The sequence below is a fragment of the Pollicipes pollicipes genome, unplaced genomic scaffold (genome assembly GCF_011947565.3).
Source record: "Pollicipes pollicipes isolate AB1234 unplaced genomic scaffold, Ppol_2.1 Scaffold_5724;HRSCAF=6776_pilon_pilon_pilon, whole genome shotgun sequence".
Lineage (NCBI taxonomy): Eukaryota > Metazoa > Arthropoda > Thecostraca > Pollicipedomorpha > Pollicipedidae > Pollicipes > Pollicipes pollicipes.
Window position 1 is genome coordinate 34,394,287 of NW_023596746.1, and position 16,727 is coordinate 34,411,013.

Here is a 16,727-nt window from a genome sequence, read left to right on the forward strand (position 1 = left end):
ACAGGGTTCTTTTTATTGTTCAGCCGTTCATTATTTCGAGTTGGCTAACTATTTCTCGTTCGTTTTCGTGTCAGCTGTAAATTTTTACAATATGTCCCTAGTTTGTCATAGAATGAGCTAACTATTCGTTTTGATTACTCAGAACGCGACGAGGTTGTAAGTTATCCCGAAGACATATGAACTTTCGGAATGGTTGACATGCATATCCGGTGCCGCCGTACTCGACCTGAAGAAGCTGATTTCGGAACAATGTCATGCCACCTTGTGTCGAATCGTAGTCGAGTGATTTAACTGGCGGGTGTACTGGCAGTACACCAATATGATTTTCTACACAGCCAAGGCCCTTACGATTCTAATAAAAACTGGAGCATTCAATCATCGACAGATGCTCTTTAATCTGGGTGAAAAACACCATGAGCCATGATAGTTTTAAGGCTGAAAAAAACAGGAAACTCCCATAGCGCATTTTGTAGCTTTAGGGGTGGTATCTAGTCAAGGCCAAGAACCTGAGTCTTCCAAACTTTCCAAGGCTTAACATTGTTGTTATAGGCATTGACAGAACAAGTAACCCGGAATAGCTGTCGACCCCTTCTCCCCCCCTCCCCCCAATTTGGGAGCGCTTCCATAGTCGCTGGGTCAATCGCAAACCATGGAACGGTTTGCAAGCAAAACAAATCCATGCAAAAAAAAACCAGAACATCCATAGTTGTAGCTTTTCCTATTGGAAGGCTTGTGATATTGTCAATATCTAATGCTCCTCAAGTCCAAATTCAAGGTCAAGTGATGGGGACCTCGATATTCGATATTACGCAAATGTTAGCAAGCGATTTCTTCTTTTTTTTTTACTTAAAATCTTCAGTGCATGGACTAGGGCCCGTCACCGGTCCTGGCCTCTCAAGGTCATGTTTCAAGGCCAGATTCAACGTCAAATGATGGGACGTCCGTACGCCCGAAGTTAATAGCGAAAGGAGACCTATAGTTCTACATTTGACCTTGAAGTGCCTTTCAGTGGTCAGCATAATCTTCAAGAACACTAGCTTATGCGCTGAAAGCGATTCGGGTGCTTAAAAATCCGAAATCAGCAGCAACTTGAACGTAACTGGTGTGGTTATAGCTCCTGTTAAATGCGCACGCTTGATGTTGATGTTCAATGTAAATGTGTAGTGTTTGTCTACCGTAAATTTTTCAGGGAAAGGTGTATGCGTGTTTTTGGTTTTTTGCTTACCTTGATCGTAATTGGCTTCGTGGCGTTTCTGTTCTGGCTCGCATAATACACATGCAAGAAAGCCTACATTTATTTTGACACGGTGGAAACTCAGCCACAAATATGATCACCTCTCCCATTACACGTCCGTCAAGTATACGGCAGCAGAGCACAGAAAAGCAAAGCGTACTAAGTCCGCCGGGAAGTTATACAGTACAACAGCCATACAGTACAGTACAACGGCAAACTCCCTGAAGAACTGCGTGCTCACTGGACACGGCAGCCACCCCCCCCCCCCCCCCCTCACGGAACATGTGACACACGAACGGCAGAGAACAACATGCCACAATCTGTTACTCTGAACTGACGCGGCTCACAAGCGCTTCCCCGACAACCCTCTGCTGGAAATCCTCCGACACTGGCACGAGCCACAGCATCAACGCTACATGAATACCAATCTCGTCAAACAATCTTTGCGGAACATGGGGCCGTGACGAAAGACATTTTATGTCTGCGTCAGCGGCTGAAGGATCTACAGCTCGAAGGTCGCTAACGTTGCGGTCCAGCTATCCCGCGACACGAACCCCAATGTCCGCAGGGGAAGCAAGGCAACGCCAGACTCCACATTGCTGTACCACACAGGACTTCACGTTGCAATCGGCAGTTCCAAACCCACACATTCCACAAAAAGGCACCAGGCGTCGCGTTTGGAATGCTTCCCTTTCACCGGTAGCGTCTCCCACATCGAACAGGAAGTCAATCTCAGTCCTCACGCTGGCTCAAGACTGGCCTCAACCACAGCCCGAATACACTGAGTTACCGCATCTGGGAGTACGAGTCACCCTCCAGCCACTCTCATGCAACGCCACTGTCACCTCGCGTGATGGCGGGGCTCCCCCTCGTGACGTCACTGGACACTCGTGACGCCACCTGTCTCTGATGCACCGTCGGCATCGCCGTCCTCGTCGCCGTCGTCAGTGTCGGGCTCGTCGCTAACGTCCCGGTCGTCGGCGTTAAAGATGTCAGAGAGGTCACCGGCCCCACCTGAAGACGAGGCGTCAAGGTCAGCAGGACGTCGGCGCCCGTGCAGGCAGCGCTCAGGGACGTCGGAAGGGACCCACCACAGTTTCTGAATTGGAAGTTTACAGATACATAAAGACGGCTTATCTCAATCGTCACCACAAGTAAACAAGATGGGACGGAATTGCGCATATTTCGTAAAAAGCATCAACAGGGTTACTTCCATGCACACGCACACAGCGCCGGTCTACATCATGCATCTTAAACAGGATAGGATGAGTTGATGTGAGGAAATGCTGCAATGCTAATCTGATGAGGTCAACAAAAATACATGCACGAGTTTGAATGTTTTCCGAATGACCTTACAACGTTGTCAATTTGACAACACTTCTATACAATGTTGCCAACATGCCACCAGGCGCGGCACCTATATAATTCACACATCACCTATGACAATTTCTAAACTTGCCTGAGGAAGACGCGCACTAAGAGGCATTCAAAATACTTGATATCACAATCTGATCCAGGTCAGGGGCGCTATCATCAAGCAATGGCATTAGCAGAAATCTGAACATGTTGCAATGTATGCATCGATTGGGGTCAAATGAGGGGTTAAATTGACCCCACCCGAGCGCGTCGCATTAAACAGGCCACCCGGGCGCGTCTGACTTTAGCCACGGGTGCGAGAAAAGATGGGCACATTGTCATGAAAGGAAGCTAACAGTGTCCGGCTTACACCTTTCAAAACATTGAAAAAAGACTTGCAGCAGATGTTGCGGAGGGGGGCTGGAGCCCCAACTGAACAGGAAGCCACAGCCATGGGCCTTGACCTCTTAGTTCCGAAGACACATAGGGTGATTGTGCGTCGATCCAAACCAGTAGTTACAAGATCAGCTGATGTTTCAGTCTTCCTTAAGAAACCTAATGCATATGGAGAGGCTGCCAAGCCGACCAAACCCGTCGACAACCCGATGCTCCGAGCCTATCGCATTGATCGACACCAAATGTTCACCATCCAATGCCAATTGGTTGAAAACTTACCCTCACCAGAATAAAACGGCCTTGGGTCAGGTCAAAGATCGCCAAATATATGAAACAACTTTAAAGAAGGGTTGCAGGCAACCCACGCTCCGAGCCTTTGGGACCGATCAGCACGAAGCCTTCACCAATCGATGCACCATAGTCGATATCCCATCCTTTCCAGATCAAGGTGTCCTTGAGTTATGTCAAAGGTCACCAAAAACGCGCATAACCACCAAAATTGGCTGCAGACAACCCCATATTCCGAGCCTTTAGAGCCGGTCGGCACAAATCCTTTACAAATTGATACGCCATGGTCGATAGCCTGTCCCTCCCAGAACATGGTGACTTGGCCTTGCGTTAGGTCAAAAGTTACCAAAAAACGGCCGAGGCCATCAGAAATGAGTTTACAGACAACGCCATGCTCCGAGCCTACCGGCACAAGCCTTAACCATTCGATGCGACCCAGTCAATCACATTTTCTCCACAGAACATGGTGATCTTGGGTTAAGTCAAAGATCACCAAACCATGACTGGATAAACTGGTGGTTTCAGCAGTTTCTTGGATCTTTGATTTGACCGAAGGTCACCATCTCCTGGAAAGTGTTATCCGGAAAAAGGGTTATCAACAATGGCGCACGGATTGGTAAAGGTTGAGTGCCGATCGGTCCTCAAGCTCGGAGCATAGGGTTGTGTGGAGCCAATTTTTGTAATTTTGGGTGTTCTTGGTGATCTGACCTGTACCAAGGCCACCATACTCTGGGAAGGGCAGATTATCGACCAAGCGGTTTCAAATCACGTGGGTTTAATATATAGCGTTTGCTGTCCATGGGTGCCAAAGGCTCGGAGCATGCGGTTGTCAACAGGTTTGGTCGGCCGTTTAGTCTCTCCCAATACACATAAAAATCCCTTACAAACCGCGTGTGTGTGTGTGGTGTGTGTGTGGTGTGTGTGTGTGTGTGTGTGTGTGTGTGTGTGTGTGTGTGTGTGTGTGTGTGTGTGTGTGTGTGTGTGTGTGTGTGTGTGTGTGTGTGTGTGTGTGTGTGCCAGGAAACACATACACAGTACACGGAAGCGTTAGTTAGGTAGGTAATGACGCCGGTGCTATGATATTACGGTATTCTCAACGCACGTCTCGCACTTGACATGTTTTAAAACGGCTGTATCTACAGCGCGAAGCATACAATACTGGCATCCGTACATGCAACAGACAAACATCGGAGCCTCTGACATCTAAATGTGACACTCTGCGTCACATAATAACAAAGGAGTGTCGGTTTTAATATCTCCCGCCGACCACCTATTTCCCACCCACTGACGCACGAACGTTACCATGGCAGAAACATACGGCACGGTTGCCAGCTGATTATAGTAAGGTAGTGAAGATCTCAAATACATCCGGCAGATGATTTTGTGACGTCATAAACTCCGCTATGTGGGAGTCGCACATGTGACGGAATGCTGCCAGTGAAAAAGGCGATGTACAGAGGTACATGTTACTTTGATATGTTTCATTGGAGAAACTAGGGCTGCACCAGGAGAGAACAATAAGCAGGGTTGGGGCATGTTTTCATGTTGTGATGGCGTTGTGCAGTCAGCTGGCAAGTGTTTCCGACCTTCACTGCCCCGTATGATCAGCTGACAACCGCACAGTACTGTTGGTCGAGGGGAGATGAGGAAACTGTGTTGGTGCGGTTGTGTGTGTGTGTGCGTGTGGGACGGTGAGCGCTATTTATTGTCATCATATTACGCGTGTGGATTGTTCAACGTGGTACAGGGGTTCCTATTTGTCTAGTGCATGTCCTGATATCGACATTGTATAGGTTGCATACTATATGTAGTGACTCAGGAAGTGCGAAGCCTATGCTGGGAATGCTGGTATTTCCCGGCGTATGCTTAGCCACTCCTATATGGGTACTCATCTTTCTCTGGAGATATATTTCATAGAGACAATTGTTGTTTGTCTGTTTTGTACTGGTGTTTAGGCAAGTGCTAAAATTGCATTTGTGTGACTGTTTGCTATGTGAGACATGCACATGGTCATGTTCATGTGCTGGCTTGGTGTTTCCTTCCATGATCTTCATCCTGAGATATTAAGGTAATTTTGTTGCCAAAATGGTTATGATGCTGGTGTCACTATTTTCAGGCTCTGCAAAGAAGAGTAATGGCACAGAAAATACTAGATCCACAAGAAACACCCCAGATCATCTGCATTGAGTTCCCAGCTCTTGTTGAAGATGAGGAAAAAGCTGTGAAATGCCTTGGTGGCATGGACAATATTAACAAGGTAACATGGTAAATTTTACTGCAAGGCACTGGTGTCACTTGAGATGTACATGCCGACACACACTGAATTGGCAGTTATGTTAATATGTGGCTAAGTAAGAACAGAACATTCTAATTTTTGGAGTATTTCGCTATTTGTATACAGAGTTGTGATGCAAAAATATATCCAGGTCTTGGTGCCAGTGCTAAGTGTCCAAATCAAATTGGGCATGTGGTTAAGTCAGCAGGGTTGTAATATGGGATAGCATTCAACCATCTTTTTCATGTGCACATGTGGGCTTTCAGTTCAACTTTGGAAGCACTTAATTCACCAATAGCCAAGGCTGAAACATGTGTCAAAACCCAGGTCATAGCTTTGGAAGGGGGAATGCAGTTAGGGGGGATTAATTTGACTGAAAAGAACTTTCAGTTGTTTATATATAAATATAACTCAATTCAGATGGTTGTGCATGTGCACCCATACTCAAACAACTGATTTGACTGTTTTTGAGCATTGGTCAGGGTTAACATCAGATCTCGCCAACTGGGGCACACCACAACATGAGATGGATTAAGCTGTGTAGATCTGTAGGTCCATGCCCCCTCTAGTTATCACCCAATCAGCCCAACACCGTCATAATCGTAACTGTGCCAGGAATCGACCGGAAAGCACCCAATGCCCGGTGAATCTAACATCGTGCTGGCGCCTTCATAGGAGAAATGTGTGGCAGTTCTCCGCATGGCAGATAGGCATAGAAAGGCCATTCGCCTCACGAGGGTCGCGGCTAGACTGGCGAAAGCTATTGGGTGGAAAAGACAGTATACAATGTCTCTGCCGCTCATATCCATTTCTGTGTGCAACCTATCTATCAAGTGAAATAGTCAGGGTAGCTGACCCCCCCCCCCCCTGTCCCAGGGTAACCGACCCCGCCCTCCCTCCCCCGTCCATGTGTATCACATGCGCGCGTTGGACATATCCGTGCTCGATGTCGACTCGCGTCGCTCGTCTCGGCGGCAGGTGATCGCAGATCCGGGCAACCGGCGCATGGAGCTGCGCTTCCGGCCCGACGACGTGTTCTGCAAGCCGACCTGCACCGAGCCCAAGGACACGCAAGGTGCGGTGCGGCCGACCCCCGCCGGTGGGCTCTCAGCAGCTAGAGAGGCTGCTCTGTGGAGGAGCGTCAGCGGCCGCTCTGTGGAGGAGTGTCAGCAGGTGCTCTGTGGAGGAGTGTCAGCAGGTGCTCTGTGGAGGAGTGAGCAGCTGATCTGTTGAGGCGTGTGCAGCTTATCTGTGGAGTGTGAAGGACTGCACTGTGGAGAAGTATAAGTGGCTGTTCTGTTGAGGAGTGTGGGTGACTTTTCTGGAAGGGTGTGAGTGACTGTCCTGTGGAGAAGTGTGAGTGTCTGATCTGTTGAATGTGTGCGGCCGTTCTGCGGTGGAGGGGGAGCGATTTCTGCGGAGGAGTGTGAGCAGCTGATGTGTGGAGGAATGTGAGCAGCTGCTCTTTGGAGGAGTGTGAGGAGCTGCTCTGGAGGAGTGGGAGTGGCCGCTCTGTGGAGGAGTGGCAGTGGCTGCTCTGTGGAGGAGTGTGAGCATCTGCTCTGAGGAGGAGTGTGAGCTGCGTGTGCCCTTGTCAGGTTAGATACGCCTCAGAACTTCAGTTTTTAGTACCGCACGTGTCCGGAATGGAAAGATGGTACTAAATCATGCAAATAGGTTGTTAGAACTGTTATGACTTCCCAAAAAATTGCGTGATCTTAACACGCGCAGTCTATGCTAGCTACCGAGATAGCGGAAGCTGTTTACTAATTTGACCAATTCGGACAGGTGCGGTATTAACCTCTCAGTATGTTACATGTGCCTGACAACTGTGCCACGGGAAACACTCCCCTCCCCAAAATGGTTACCGTAGTAGACATTTTCGGTTGATTGCATAGGGTGCCTGGCGAGGCATGTCACATCACCCTTGAGTCATCGCCCGCCTGTTGCTGCTGCCTGAATGGCTATCTTTCTTGACATGAGAGGCAGGCAACGCTATATAGCCTCGGCATCTGGATGCGTTGTAAAGCTCCAATGACGACGACGACTTAGACATGATTTAGTTCAGTCGTAATTTATTGACATGATGTGGCCGAATTGCAATTCCCTCCTGAAAACCCGGTAGTTTCACTGGGGAGGGGAATAATTACCTTCGGTTGATTTCTCTCTTGACACGGTTTGGCCGAATTGTAATTCCTTCCTGAAAACCCCGTATTTCCATTGGAGAGGGGGAATAATGACCTTAGGTTGAGAGCGTCCGAATACGGGCACCGCTGGAATTTTTGTTCATGAGGCATGACAAAGTTTGGTCAACAAGAAGCTCAAGTTTACATCAGTGCCCCGCAACGTCGGAATAAAACGCATGGTTGTTGGAGGCAGCTTGCTCCGCAATTTCAGAGCATATATAAAACAAGATAAGTCCACCAAGAAACAATGAAAGCAGTTGCTTTGGTCTGCGTTCCGCCTCTCATGCTGCGCCATCCACAGTGTCTTCAAGTAATATCTTGTGAATACCGAGTAATCTGGAAATGACAGCCGTGCTAACAGTCAAGTACAGATCAGAAAGTGCGTTTTATCTAGTGTGGTCAGTCATCTTGCCATCGGAAAACTGCCGGTGAATCCCCCAAAAGTTACGTAAGTGGCTCATACTGTAGTTTGAAAGTTTGAAAAGAATGCGACGCCATTTTCACTCGGCTGGTTCTGACAAAGCACGGCTTAACTGGCAACAGCCCCGACCCAGGTCGGATTTGAAATATGTGGCCTTTAAATCACAGCAGCTAGTAAATCAGTATGCAAAAGTATCGCTCAGCTTGTAAAAGAAGTCGAAAGAACGCACACTGTTATCTCGCCGATTGTGTTGAAAGCATGGCGGCAGGGATTCCTCGAAGGGTGGATCAGTCGGCAAGCCGCGTTTGCGTTACATCCCTAAAGAGACGATGGAACGCTCATATGGTTCTCACTTCACAAAGCTGATGGCGAAGGGATGTTCGGGTAGTTTCTTCATGTCTCGCGTGCCCTTGCTTGTAGAGTGATGCATTTCTGAAACACATGTTTTGTTTCCGCTCGGTAAGCGTTTGGCTTATTTTCCACGTGGGCCGATGCAGGAATGCTGTGTTCCAGGTCTTCTGCTTCGAGTGAAATGCCGTAGAAAGAAGAACTCAACAGAACCTCCAGTCTTCAGCACAGAACTGCTTGGTGTTCTTGGAAGCACTTTCAGGTTTACCAGTAAGTGAACTTTTAAAACCTGAGCACCTGAACTCCTCTGCAGTTGAAACCGCAAGATGTGTTTTCAGAGTTTTTTTTTTAGCACCCATACATATTTGACATCGCAAGTGTGGGTTGTCCACTGCTGTTCTACGAGACTTTAGTCGATTGATCTGTTTCGAACCATGAGCGGATGACTGGGAAATCTTGGACGCCTCAGGCAGGATGTAGTGCCGTTGTGCCACGTACTTAGCGAAGCTGCCAGCGAGTCATCGGGCTGGTTGGGGGGGAGTCATCGGGCTGGTTGGGGAGTCATCGGGCTGGTTGGGGGGAGTCATCGGGCTGGTTGGGGGGGGGGAGTCATCGGGCTGGTTGGGGGGAGTCATCGGGCTGGTTGGGGGGGGGGGGGTGATGGCATTCGGCACTACGGTGCACTCTCGGGTCAGGCAGCAAAAAGGCGAAACTGGGAGGGCTTCCAGGACATGCAGGAAGACGGCAAAAAGGCACGCAACTCAGGAGGCGAAAGCTTCAATGTGGCGCTATGAAAGTTCAAGACATACGTTCATGCAGAATACCACTGAAGCTGCAGCGGCTGGGAAACTGCTGTGATAAGGCAAAGGCACGACTATCACATCACGGAAAAATGTGTCATTAGTGGTTTGGGCTTAGCGCGAAAGTGGGAGAAAGAGTAATGTGTAATTGTATTCAGCTAAGGTGCACTCAATACAAAATGTAGGAAATCACTTGAAGTTTGTCGCTAGGATTAACCCTTGATGTGCGACATTATTCAGCCGGCATCCAGAGACGTTTCCACAAAATGGCCAACCATGTCTGACATCAGAGCGAAACGGTGCAACTGCAGTCCGGTCCAGACGAGGAGCTCATCGCCATGCCTCCCCCAGACATGTGCGACTTCCAGTTCCTGCCGATGGACGAGACTGGCAAGTCGATATACGACCAGGTGGTGCCGACCTCCTGCCTGGACACGGAGTACCCGAACCGGCAAGCCCCACTGTTCGTGCCGCCGGTGGCGTTCTCCAGGGTGGATACGCCGCAGGTGGGACCCGGAGAGGCGCGGCCGCTGCGGCCGTCGCGCTCGCACCGGCAGCAAGCCATGGCGTGTCATGTTGAGCGCAAAGCGACGCGGCCAGGTGCGGTGGCGTCAGCTAGTTGGAGATTCCTTTGGCAGCGGTTGCTCTGGCGTCAGCTAGTTGGCGGTTCCTTTCGTAGCTTCTCAGTGCCCAAAACCCAGCTGTGAAGTAGAGCCATGTTCGTCATCAGCGTTGTGAGTGTGACCTATCCTGGAGCTCCTTTGCTGCCGGCCCGGCCGCTGACGGCTGCCCCGCCCCCGCAGAACTACTGCTACCGCCGGCCTCCCACCAACCGCCTGATGAACGGGCCGCTGCCGGAGGGACGCCGGCGCCGCCGCTACGGCGCCCAGGCCGTCTCGCACCTGCAGCCGAACATGCCGCAACAGCCGCTGGTCGACCGGCGCACGTTCGAGGAGCGCGTGCGCATCCGCGGCCTGCTCGGCGACCTCAGCCAGCTGAAGCAGGTCGGTGAGCAGCCGCCGGCGGCGGAGGGAACGTCGGCTGGTAGCCTCGGGGAGGATGGGCGAGCGGTACTAGGCCAGGCTGGGGCAGGAGCTACGGGTGAGGTGTCGGCTGGACGAGCTCAGCACCGAGCAGCTGTGGCTAGGGAGGCTCCATGGGGCTGGTGCGACACGAACCATTAGGACAGTGTGAAGACACTACATATACTGCGTGGCCAGCTGTCTGTCCTGTCAGTGTGTGGCGTCCACGAGCTGTCACTGTGGCGATCGTAAATGCGAATGGTGATAGTTACTGTGGGTGGGCCTGGCCCCCCATGTATGGGATAGCTGCGGTGGGTGGGCCTGATGTCCAGGTATGGAACAGCTGTGGTGGATGGATTTGACCCCAGGTATGGGACAGCTGCGGTGGGTGGGCCTGACCCCAGGTATGGGATAGGTACAGTGGGTGGGCCTGACCCCCATGTATGGGATGGCTGCAGTGGATGGGCCTGATATCCGGGTATGGGATAGCTGCGGTGGTTGGCTTTGACCCTCAGGTATGGGACAGCTGCGGTGGGTGGGCCTGATATACAAAGTGGATTGGCTTTGGACCCGCAGGGTAGGGGACAGCTGCGGTGGGTGGGCCTGATATACAAGTATGGAATAACTGCGGAAGGTGGCCCTGACCCCCAGGTATGGGATAGCTGCAGTGGCTGGGGATGATACCCAGGTATGGGATAGCTGCGGTGGTTGGCTTTGACTCCCAGATAGTGGTGTATCTGCGGTGGTTGGGTTTAACACAAGAATATTGATTGGTTAACTGTTTCTTGAAGTGCCTAAAGTCTCGTTTCATAACAGTCTCAGTGTTGTCGGTCCCGCCCACGACTCCAGCATACATCTCGGATTGTGACGTTTCGGCACCTAATCCTGCGCACGGGTGTTCTCCACGTCCAGGCACCTTGCAGCCGTCTTCACCTCTGTACGGCAATGTTTGCCATCTTCGCCTGAACCCACTCCCACGAATTGCCAGTGTGTGTTCCGCCCCTTAGGGCGCGACAGGGTCCGTCTCGCCGCCAGGTCCTCCCCATGTCACATGCGCACCACCTGACCCCTCCCTCTGCCGTCAGCTGTTCGAGGAGCGACCGGTGATGTCGCGCGCGCTCATCTACTTCCGCATGGGCGGCACCAAGGACCGGCTCAAGTACCTGCTGCCGCTGGCCGCCTACTACTTCAATACGGGCCCGTGGCGTAACATGTGGGTGCGGCTGGGTTATGACCCACGCACCGACCCGCACGCCTGGAAGTACCAGATCATCGACTACCGCACGCGCAGCGCCGGTCAGTGGTGGCCCAGGACGATACGGCTCGGGAGTGGCCGGGGCCGGGGCCGGGGCTGGGGCTGGGGCTGGGGCTGGGGCTGGGGCTGGGGCTGGGGCCGGGGGCCGGGTTCGGGAGCCAGGGCCCGAAGTGGATCGGCAGCTCCATGACCGGGATACGAAGCCACTCTAGCGCTGAGTGAGTCGGGATTATGGGATCATGGCTGTTCAGCTTGGGTTGAGTTCTTATTTGCGATGGTGGTGCGTCTTTTCAGTGTTGTTTGTCCTTCCTGTCTTGTCAGCGTTGACCATGAAAAATATCCTGCAATAGGTGCAAGGCCAGTGCGTACGCTTTTGCGAACAGCGATGTCAGCTACTGATTGTTATCGCTGTATGGATCAGGCATGACATGGCATGGTCTGAAAATGTGAGAGACTGCGTTCCTCCCTCCAGTGTTGAAAAACAAGATGGCGCTAAAGCGAGCCCTCAGCGTCGTGCCCTACCGCTCTGTGAACGCTTCCAAACACAAGATGTCCTCCATCAACGCGAAGAACTTAGAGGACGTCGAGAAGGTACGTAAGACGCATCCAAGCCGTATGAGACTACTGGTTAACTCCCTCAGTCTGCAGCACATGGATAGCGCTCAACAGACATCATGGTTATGTGCTTCAATGCCGACTCTGCGATATTTTTTAAAGATTTCATCCGAACTCCGAATGGGTGGATTTCTGGGATCATAGCTCACGCTGAGCAGTGCTTGCTTTGTGAGCCCTGACCCCTACCACCGATCGCGCAATCCTACGTCAACGGCAGAATTTGGTGGCGAAAGCTTAACGTGCCGCAATGTTCGACGCGGTCCGTCCTGCCCTCTGACGTCAACTGACCTTTAGCGCGACTGCTGCCACCGGCCGAAGGCCATACCTGTCAAGGGCAAATAGCGAGCGCCTAAAGCGACTCGAACCCATCCCGCCATGGGTGGGTGGATCGGAAGGCAGGCGCTCTAACCAACTGTCTCTAAGCTTCTGATATAGCTTCTAAGTCAAGCGTCTCCTGCTCACTAACCGCGCCAGAGGCGCCACTGAGAGCCGTGCCGCGTCGGCTTGTGCGCCGGCCGTCCCGGGCGGGTGGCCGACCGGAGGCGTCACAGACCGGCCGCAGCGGTGTGTCGTGCTGGGGCTGCGCGCGTGCGAGGTGGCTGGCCCGGTCCACCCGGCCGAGTTATCGGCGACCTTACCCTAGCTGGATGGTGCGGCTGCTGTCGCCTTATTGCTGCACCCGACACCCCGGGGCTCCCCATGGAAACCAGGTGTCCGTGCTGGTGAGAGCGGTGATACTCTCCACTCCCTGCTGCCCCGCTCCAGGCCAAGGAGGAGCCGCGCATCGACACGGACTTCGCCTTCCGTCCCGGCATGGTGCCCACGGCGCGCCAGATCTTCTACCAGGTGCGGAGGGCGGCGGGCGGCGCCGAGCGGCGGGCCGCTCATCAGGGCCCGCGGCGTGAGGCGCACGGTCAGAGGTGGAGCCCGGCCGTGACGGGTGGAGGTCCAGGGCCGTGGCGTCATGTGGACGGTATCTGATAATATGTGCATCGCATCGGCCCAGTGTGTGCTCCACGGGGATGGGGCCGTTTCCTTGCGACGCATACATGGGTCTGCATGACTCTCCGCGATGGTATGCCATCTAACTGCGTCTGGGATCATCAACATATGTTATAATCCATGCCGTTCGGCCACGGGTATTCCCAGGATGTGCTGCTCTGTTATATTGGCGTATCCCTCATGGCATCCATTGTTCGTAAGACACGTATCAAGTAACAGAAGGAGCCATAGGGCCCCATTCCTGGGAAAACTGTTGAGCGGGAGGCTTAAGCTCCTGCCAAACCGATGTGTCCAAAGCACTGGCGCAAAGTACTGAATGTTGCCGCGTAATGTTGTACTCTGCAGTGATGCGATACATGTCCGTTTTTGGTAGCTGGCTGGTAACATGCTGTTGGCTCGGCAGTTCTGCGGTGCCAGGATGGCCGAGGCGGGTAACTGGCCGGTGGTGGGGTGGTAATGGGCCGGTGTGTTCTGCAGTACTGCGACATCGAGGTGCCCGAGGTGAGCAATGTTCTGGCGGAGGCTCCCACCTCGACCTACTCGCCGGAACTCGGCTGGATCCGATCGGGCACGGAGGAGCACGTGCGCACCATCATCACCTCCCACGTGGACGCCTTCGTGGCCAGCAACTCCGCCGATGGTACGCCCGGCCGGTCCGCGTGTTCTCTGCCTGCAGGTTGTCCGGTCGTTGACATCAGCTGTCCTGTCAGAGTACCGCCCCGCCCCTTGGTGTCTTGCTAAGCTGGTGTGGGGAGGAGGAAGTATGGGGCATGTGTGCGCTGGCGTAATGGTCGGCCGGTTTGCGCGGCGTCGCTGGTGATCCATGCAAAGACTTATTTAAAAGTGGACAAGAGTACTGGCCGATGATTTAATGACACTAGGGAAGCGTGCAGGGAAGTCATACCCTATTTTCGTGACCGTAGATGTTACGTAGATCGGCATTCCAAAGCCAACGTCTCTGACGGTGCTGGATGCACCATCCGCGCTCTTCTACCGCGCGCGGAGGCTGTGCCATCGCGGCGTCACACATTCTGGACTCCCTTTCGCAACGTGGAGACCGATGCTCAACAGTTCTGGCTTTTCGAAAACGAATCAGAGTCGTGATTAGTATTGTAACTTTTTCACGCGGCAAGCAGCCTGTCCTGGCCATGGTTGCTGGGTGAAAGGACGTATGTGAAAATATCAGATTTAATTTATCATCAAGGGTTGCACGAAACAAGTCGTAAGCTCTACATTTTACGGGACAGATCAGATTATCATGTCATCATATCATAGACATTATCAGATTAACATCTTGTCAGAAACACTGGTTGCTATGGACAAGCGTTGCATTGCAAGAGATCGCAGGAAAATGCTCGGGCCTAAAAAGTCGTGAGCCAAGCGTCGTATTGGATAAAGACTGCGGGGGTAAAAATCGCTAGGGATAAGGATCGTGCTGCACAGAGTCGTGGTCTTGTGTGAACAACCGTAGCCAATCGTGCAGTGTACAGAGCGTCTGCGATCAATTTAGTGACACTATGGTGTATAGAAGTATCGCTGCTAGTGCGGCTGCAAGTCTTCTCAAAAGACTAGGTGAGGCTGAAGTCGGAGGTATTTTTGTCATCGTCTTTTTGAAAACGGCTTGCAGCATGTTGTGAATATTGGGTTATTAATTACCCCGTGCCGGGTTTGTGGCAATTCAATGCCCATCCGCTTGGTAAGTCCACTATGCGGTGCCCGTCGGCGTTTTCTTTCTTCTCGACAGCACGGACCTTTAAAAACCCACGCGCATCCCCAGAATGTCACGAAAGATTCAGGATCAGACGGATGTCATCGAAGCGGATGTCAGCTGTTCTTAGTAGCGATGCGGCTCTCCGGCCAGTCATGCGTTCAGTTCCGTGCCCCTGGGAGTGGGGGTGGGGTGGAGGCACCGGCGTTTGGCTGTCCGTTGACGGTTACCAGGGGTACCTTCCTGTGTGGACGTACGTAAGAAACCGAAGGAAACCAAACCAACGAAACGAAATAACACGGAAAACCAAAGTCCCATACCGACTAACGCCCTTTATTCTTACAGTCTTTCCGCTGCATGATTACTACATTTATGCATGTGTCCCATGCTTTGTTTTTATTTGCAATCTTTTGCTTACGATCATTTGCGATGCGATCTTGCACCCGGCTACTCTGCGCGATATGTATGTCCAGAGCGCTGTCCACGATGGCGCCGCCGTCCTGCTGACCTTGACGTCTCGTCCGCAGGCGGGGCCGGTGACCTGTCTGACCTCTCCGACGCCGACGACCCGGACGTCGCCGAGGAGCCCGACACCGACGACAGCGACGAGGACGGCGATGCCGACGGCGCCGGCGTCGACGGCACCTGAGCGCGCGGTGACGTCACGTGAGAGGGCGCTACCGGCCGTTTCTTCTGCTGTGGAAAGCTGCGCCATGGGCCGTGGATATGGGACAACGTTTTACACGAAAGAAAGCGCTCCAAACGCGACACCTGGCGTACGTGTTCGGTACTGCGCACCGAAACTGCCATTTGCAGTGTGGAATCTTACGCGACACAGTATTGTTGTGGAGGCGAGCGTTGCCTGAGGATCTCATGTCTACATTGGTTCATGTCGCCGAATAGCTGGACCGCAACGCTGTACGTCTTCCTCCCTTGTCCCGCTGCGTGCTACCCACGCGAGCAGATGAGCTTATGCTGCAGTTGACCTCCGGCCGAAAATGGCTGTGGTCACAGGCCCATGTGGGGCAAAGTTTGTTTGTCGACATACGCATTCATGAGTGTTGGTGCTGTGGTTCATGCGTGTGTCCAGCGATTCCAGCAGCGGGTTGTTGCCGAGCGAAGGCGTGTGGACCGCGTCAGCTCGGACCGGTGGACTGTGCCGTGTCTCCCCGCCGCTGCCGTTTCTCTGCCCCGGCTGCTGCGCGCCGGGCGGATTGAAGGCCGGTACAAGGTGACGTCACCGTGGACTGGTGACGTCACCGCGGAGAGCGCCGCCATCCGCGGCCCTGGCGTGGTCCAGCAGGCCGCCTGTGTGGGCCGCCGTCCACATCTGCCGCCGGTTAGCTGAACAGCGTGTGACGTTCGGTGGGACCGTGTCCGCTGCAGTCACGCATCAATGCCTGTCAATATATGTGAGTCTGCGCTGGCCATGTGTTCTGAGAACCGGAACAGATGCGTGGGGTATGTGGCGTGGCTGGCACCGAGCTCCTCGTCAGCTCCTTCCTCTCGGCGGATGAATTACTCGGTAATTGACCTGGCTTCTAGCTGTCTTCCTCCCGCTACTGCCTTCTGCGACCCCGCTGATGGCAAGCTTGCGCGCGCCCGCGTGGACTCGCTCCCTGGACCGGCGAAGCCAGGCATGCGGGTGCTGGTCATGAAGAGTGACGGGTGGGCCCTGTGCGGCACCGACACGGGCCCAGCGCCTCTGAGCGTGCGGGGTGACGGGCGTGGGCCCCCCTCGACCAGCAGCGTCGGCAGTCAGCTGAAGCCCGGCGTCAGTGGGCACAACCTCGGTCCGCCCGTCTCGCTGCCGCGCCGCAG

General features: G+C 53.2%; 1 protein-coding gene across 2 annotated transcripts; it reads left to right on the top strand.

Annotated features, from left to right (window-relative positions):
* The first annotated feature begins 4,294 nt into the window (after positions 1–4,294).
* l(2)37Cd (general transcription factor IIIC subunit l(2)37Cd) lies at positions 4,295–16,332 on the top strand. 2 transcript variants are annotated; one of them, XM_037227525.1, is made up of 11 exons: positions 4,295–4,329; positions 5,391–5,531; positions 6,528–6,624; positions 8,670–8,774; positions 9,656–9,810; positions 10,108–10,308; positions 11,412–11,622; positions 12,054–12,172; positions 12,962–13,042; positions 13,676–13,838; positions 15,434–16,332. In XM_037227525.1, the coding sequence occupies exons 2-11, from the start codon at positions 5,409–5,411 to the stop codon at positions 15,553–15,555; spliced, it is 1,377 nt and encodes a 458-aa protein (XP_037083420.1). In that variant the 5' UTR covers positions 4,295–4,329; positions 5,391–5,408; the 3' UTR covers positions 15,556–16,332. The 2 variants fall into 2 exon arrangements, with proteins under 2 accessions (XP_037083420.1, XP_037083418.1); XM_037227523.1 differs by lacking the exon at positions 4,295–4,329 and adding an exon at positions 4,911–4,965.
* The last annotated feature ends 395 nt before the right edge of the window (positions 16,333–16,727 follow it).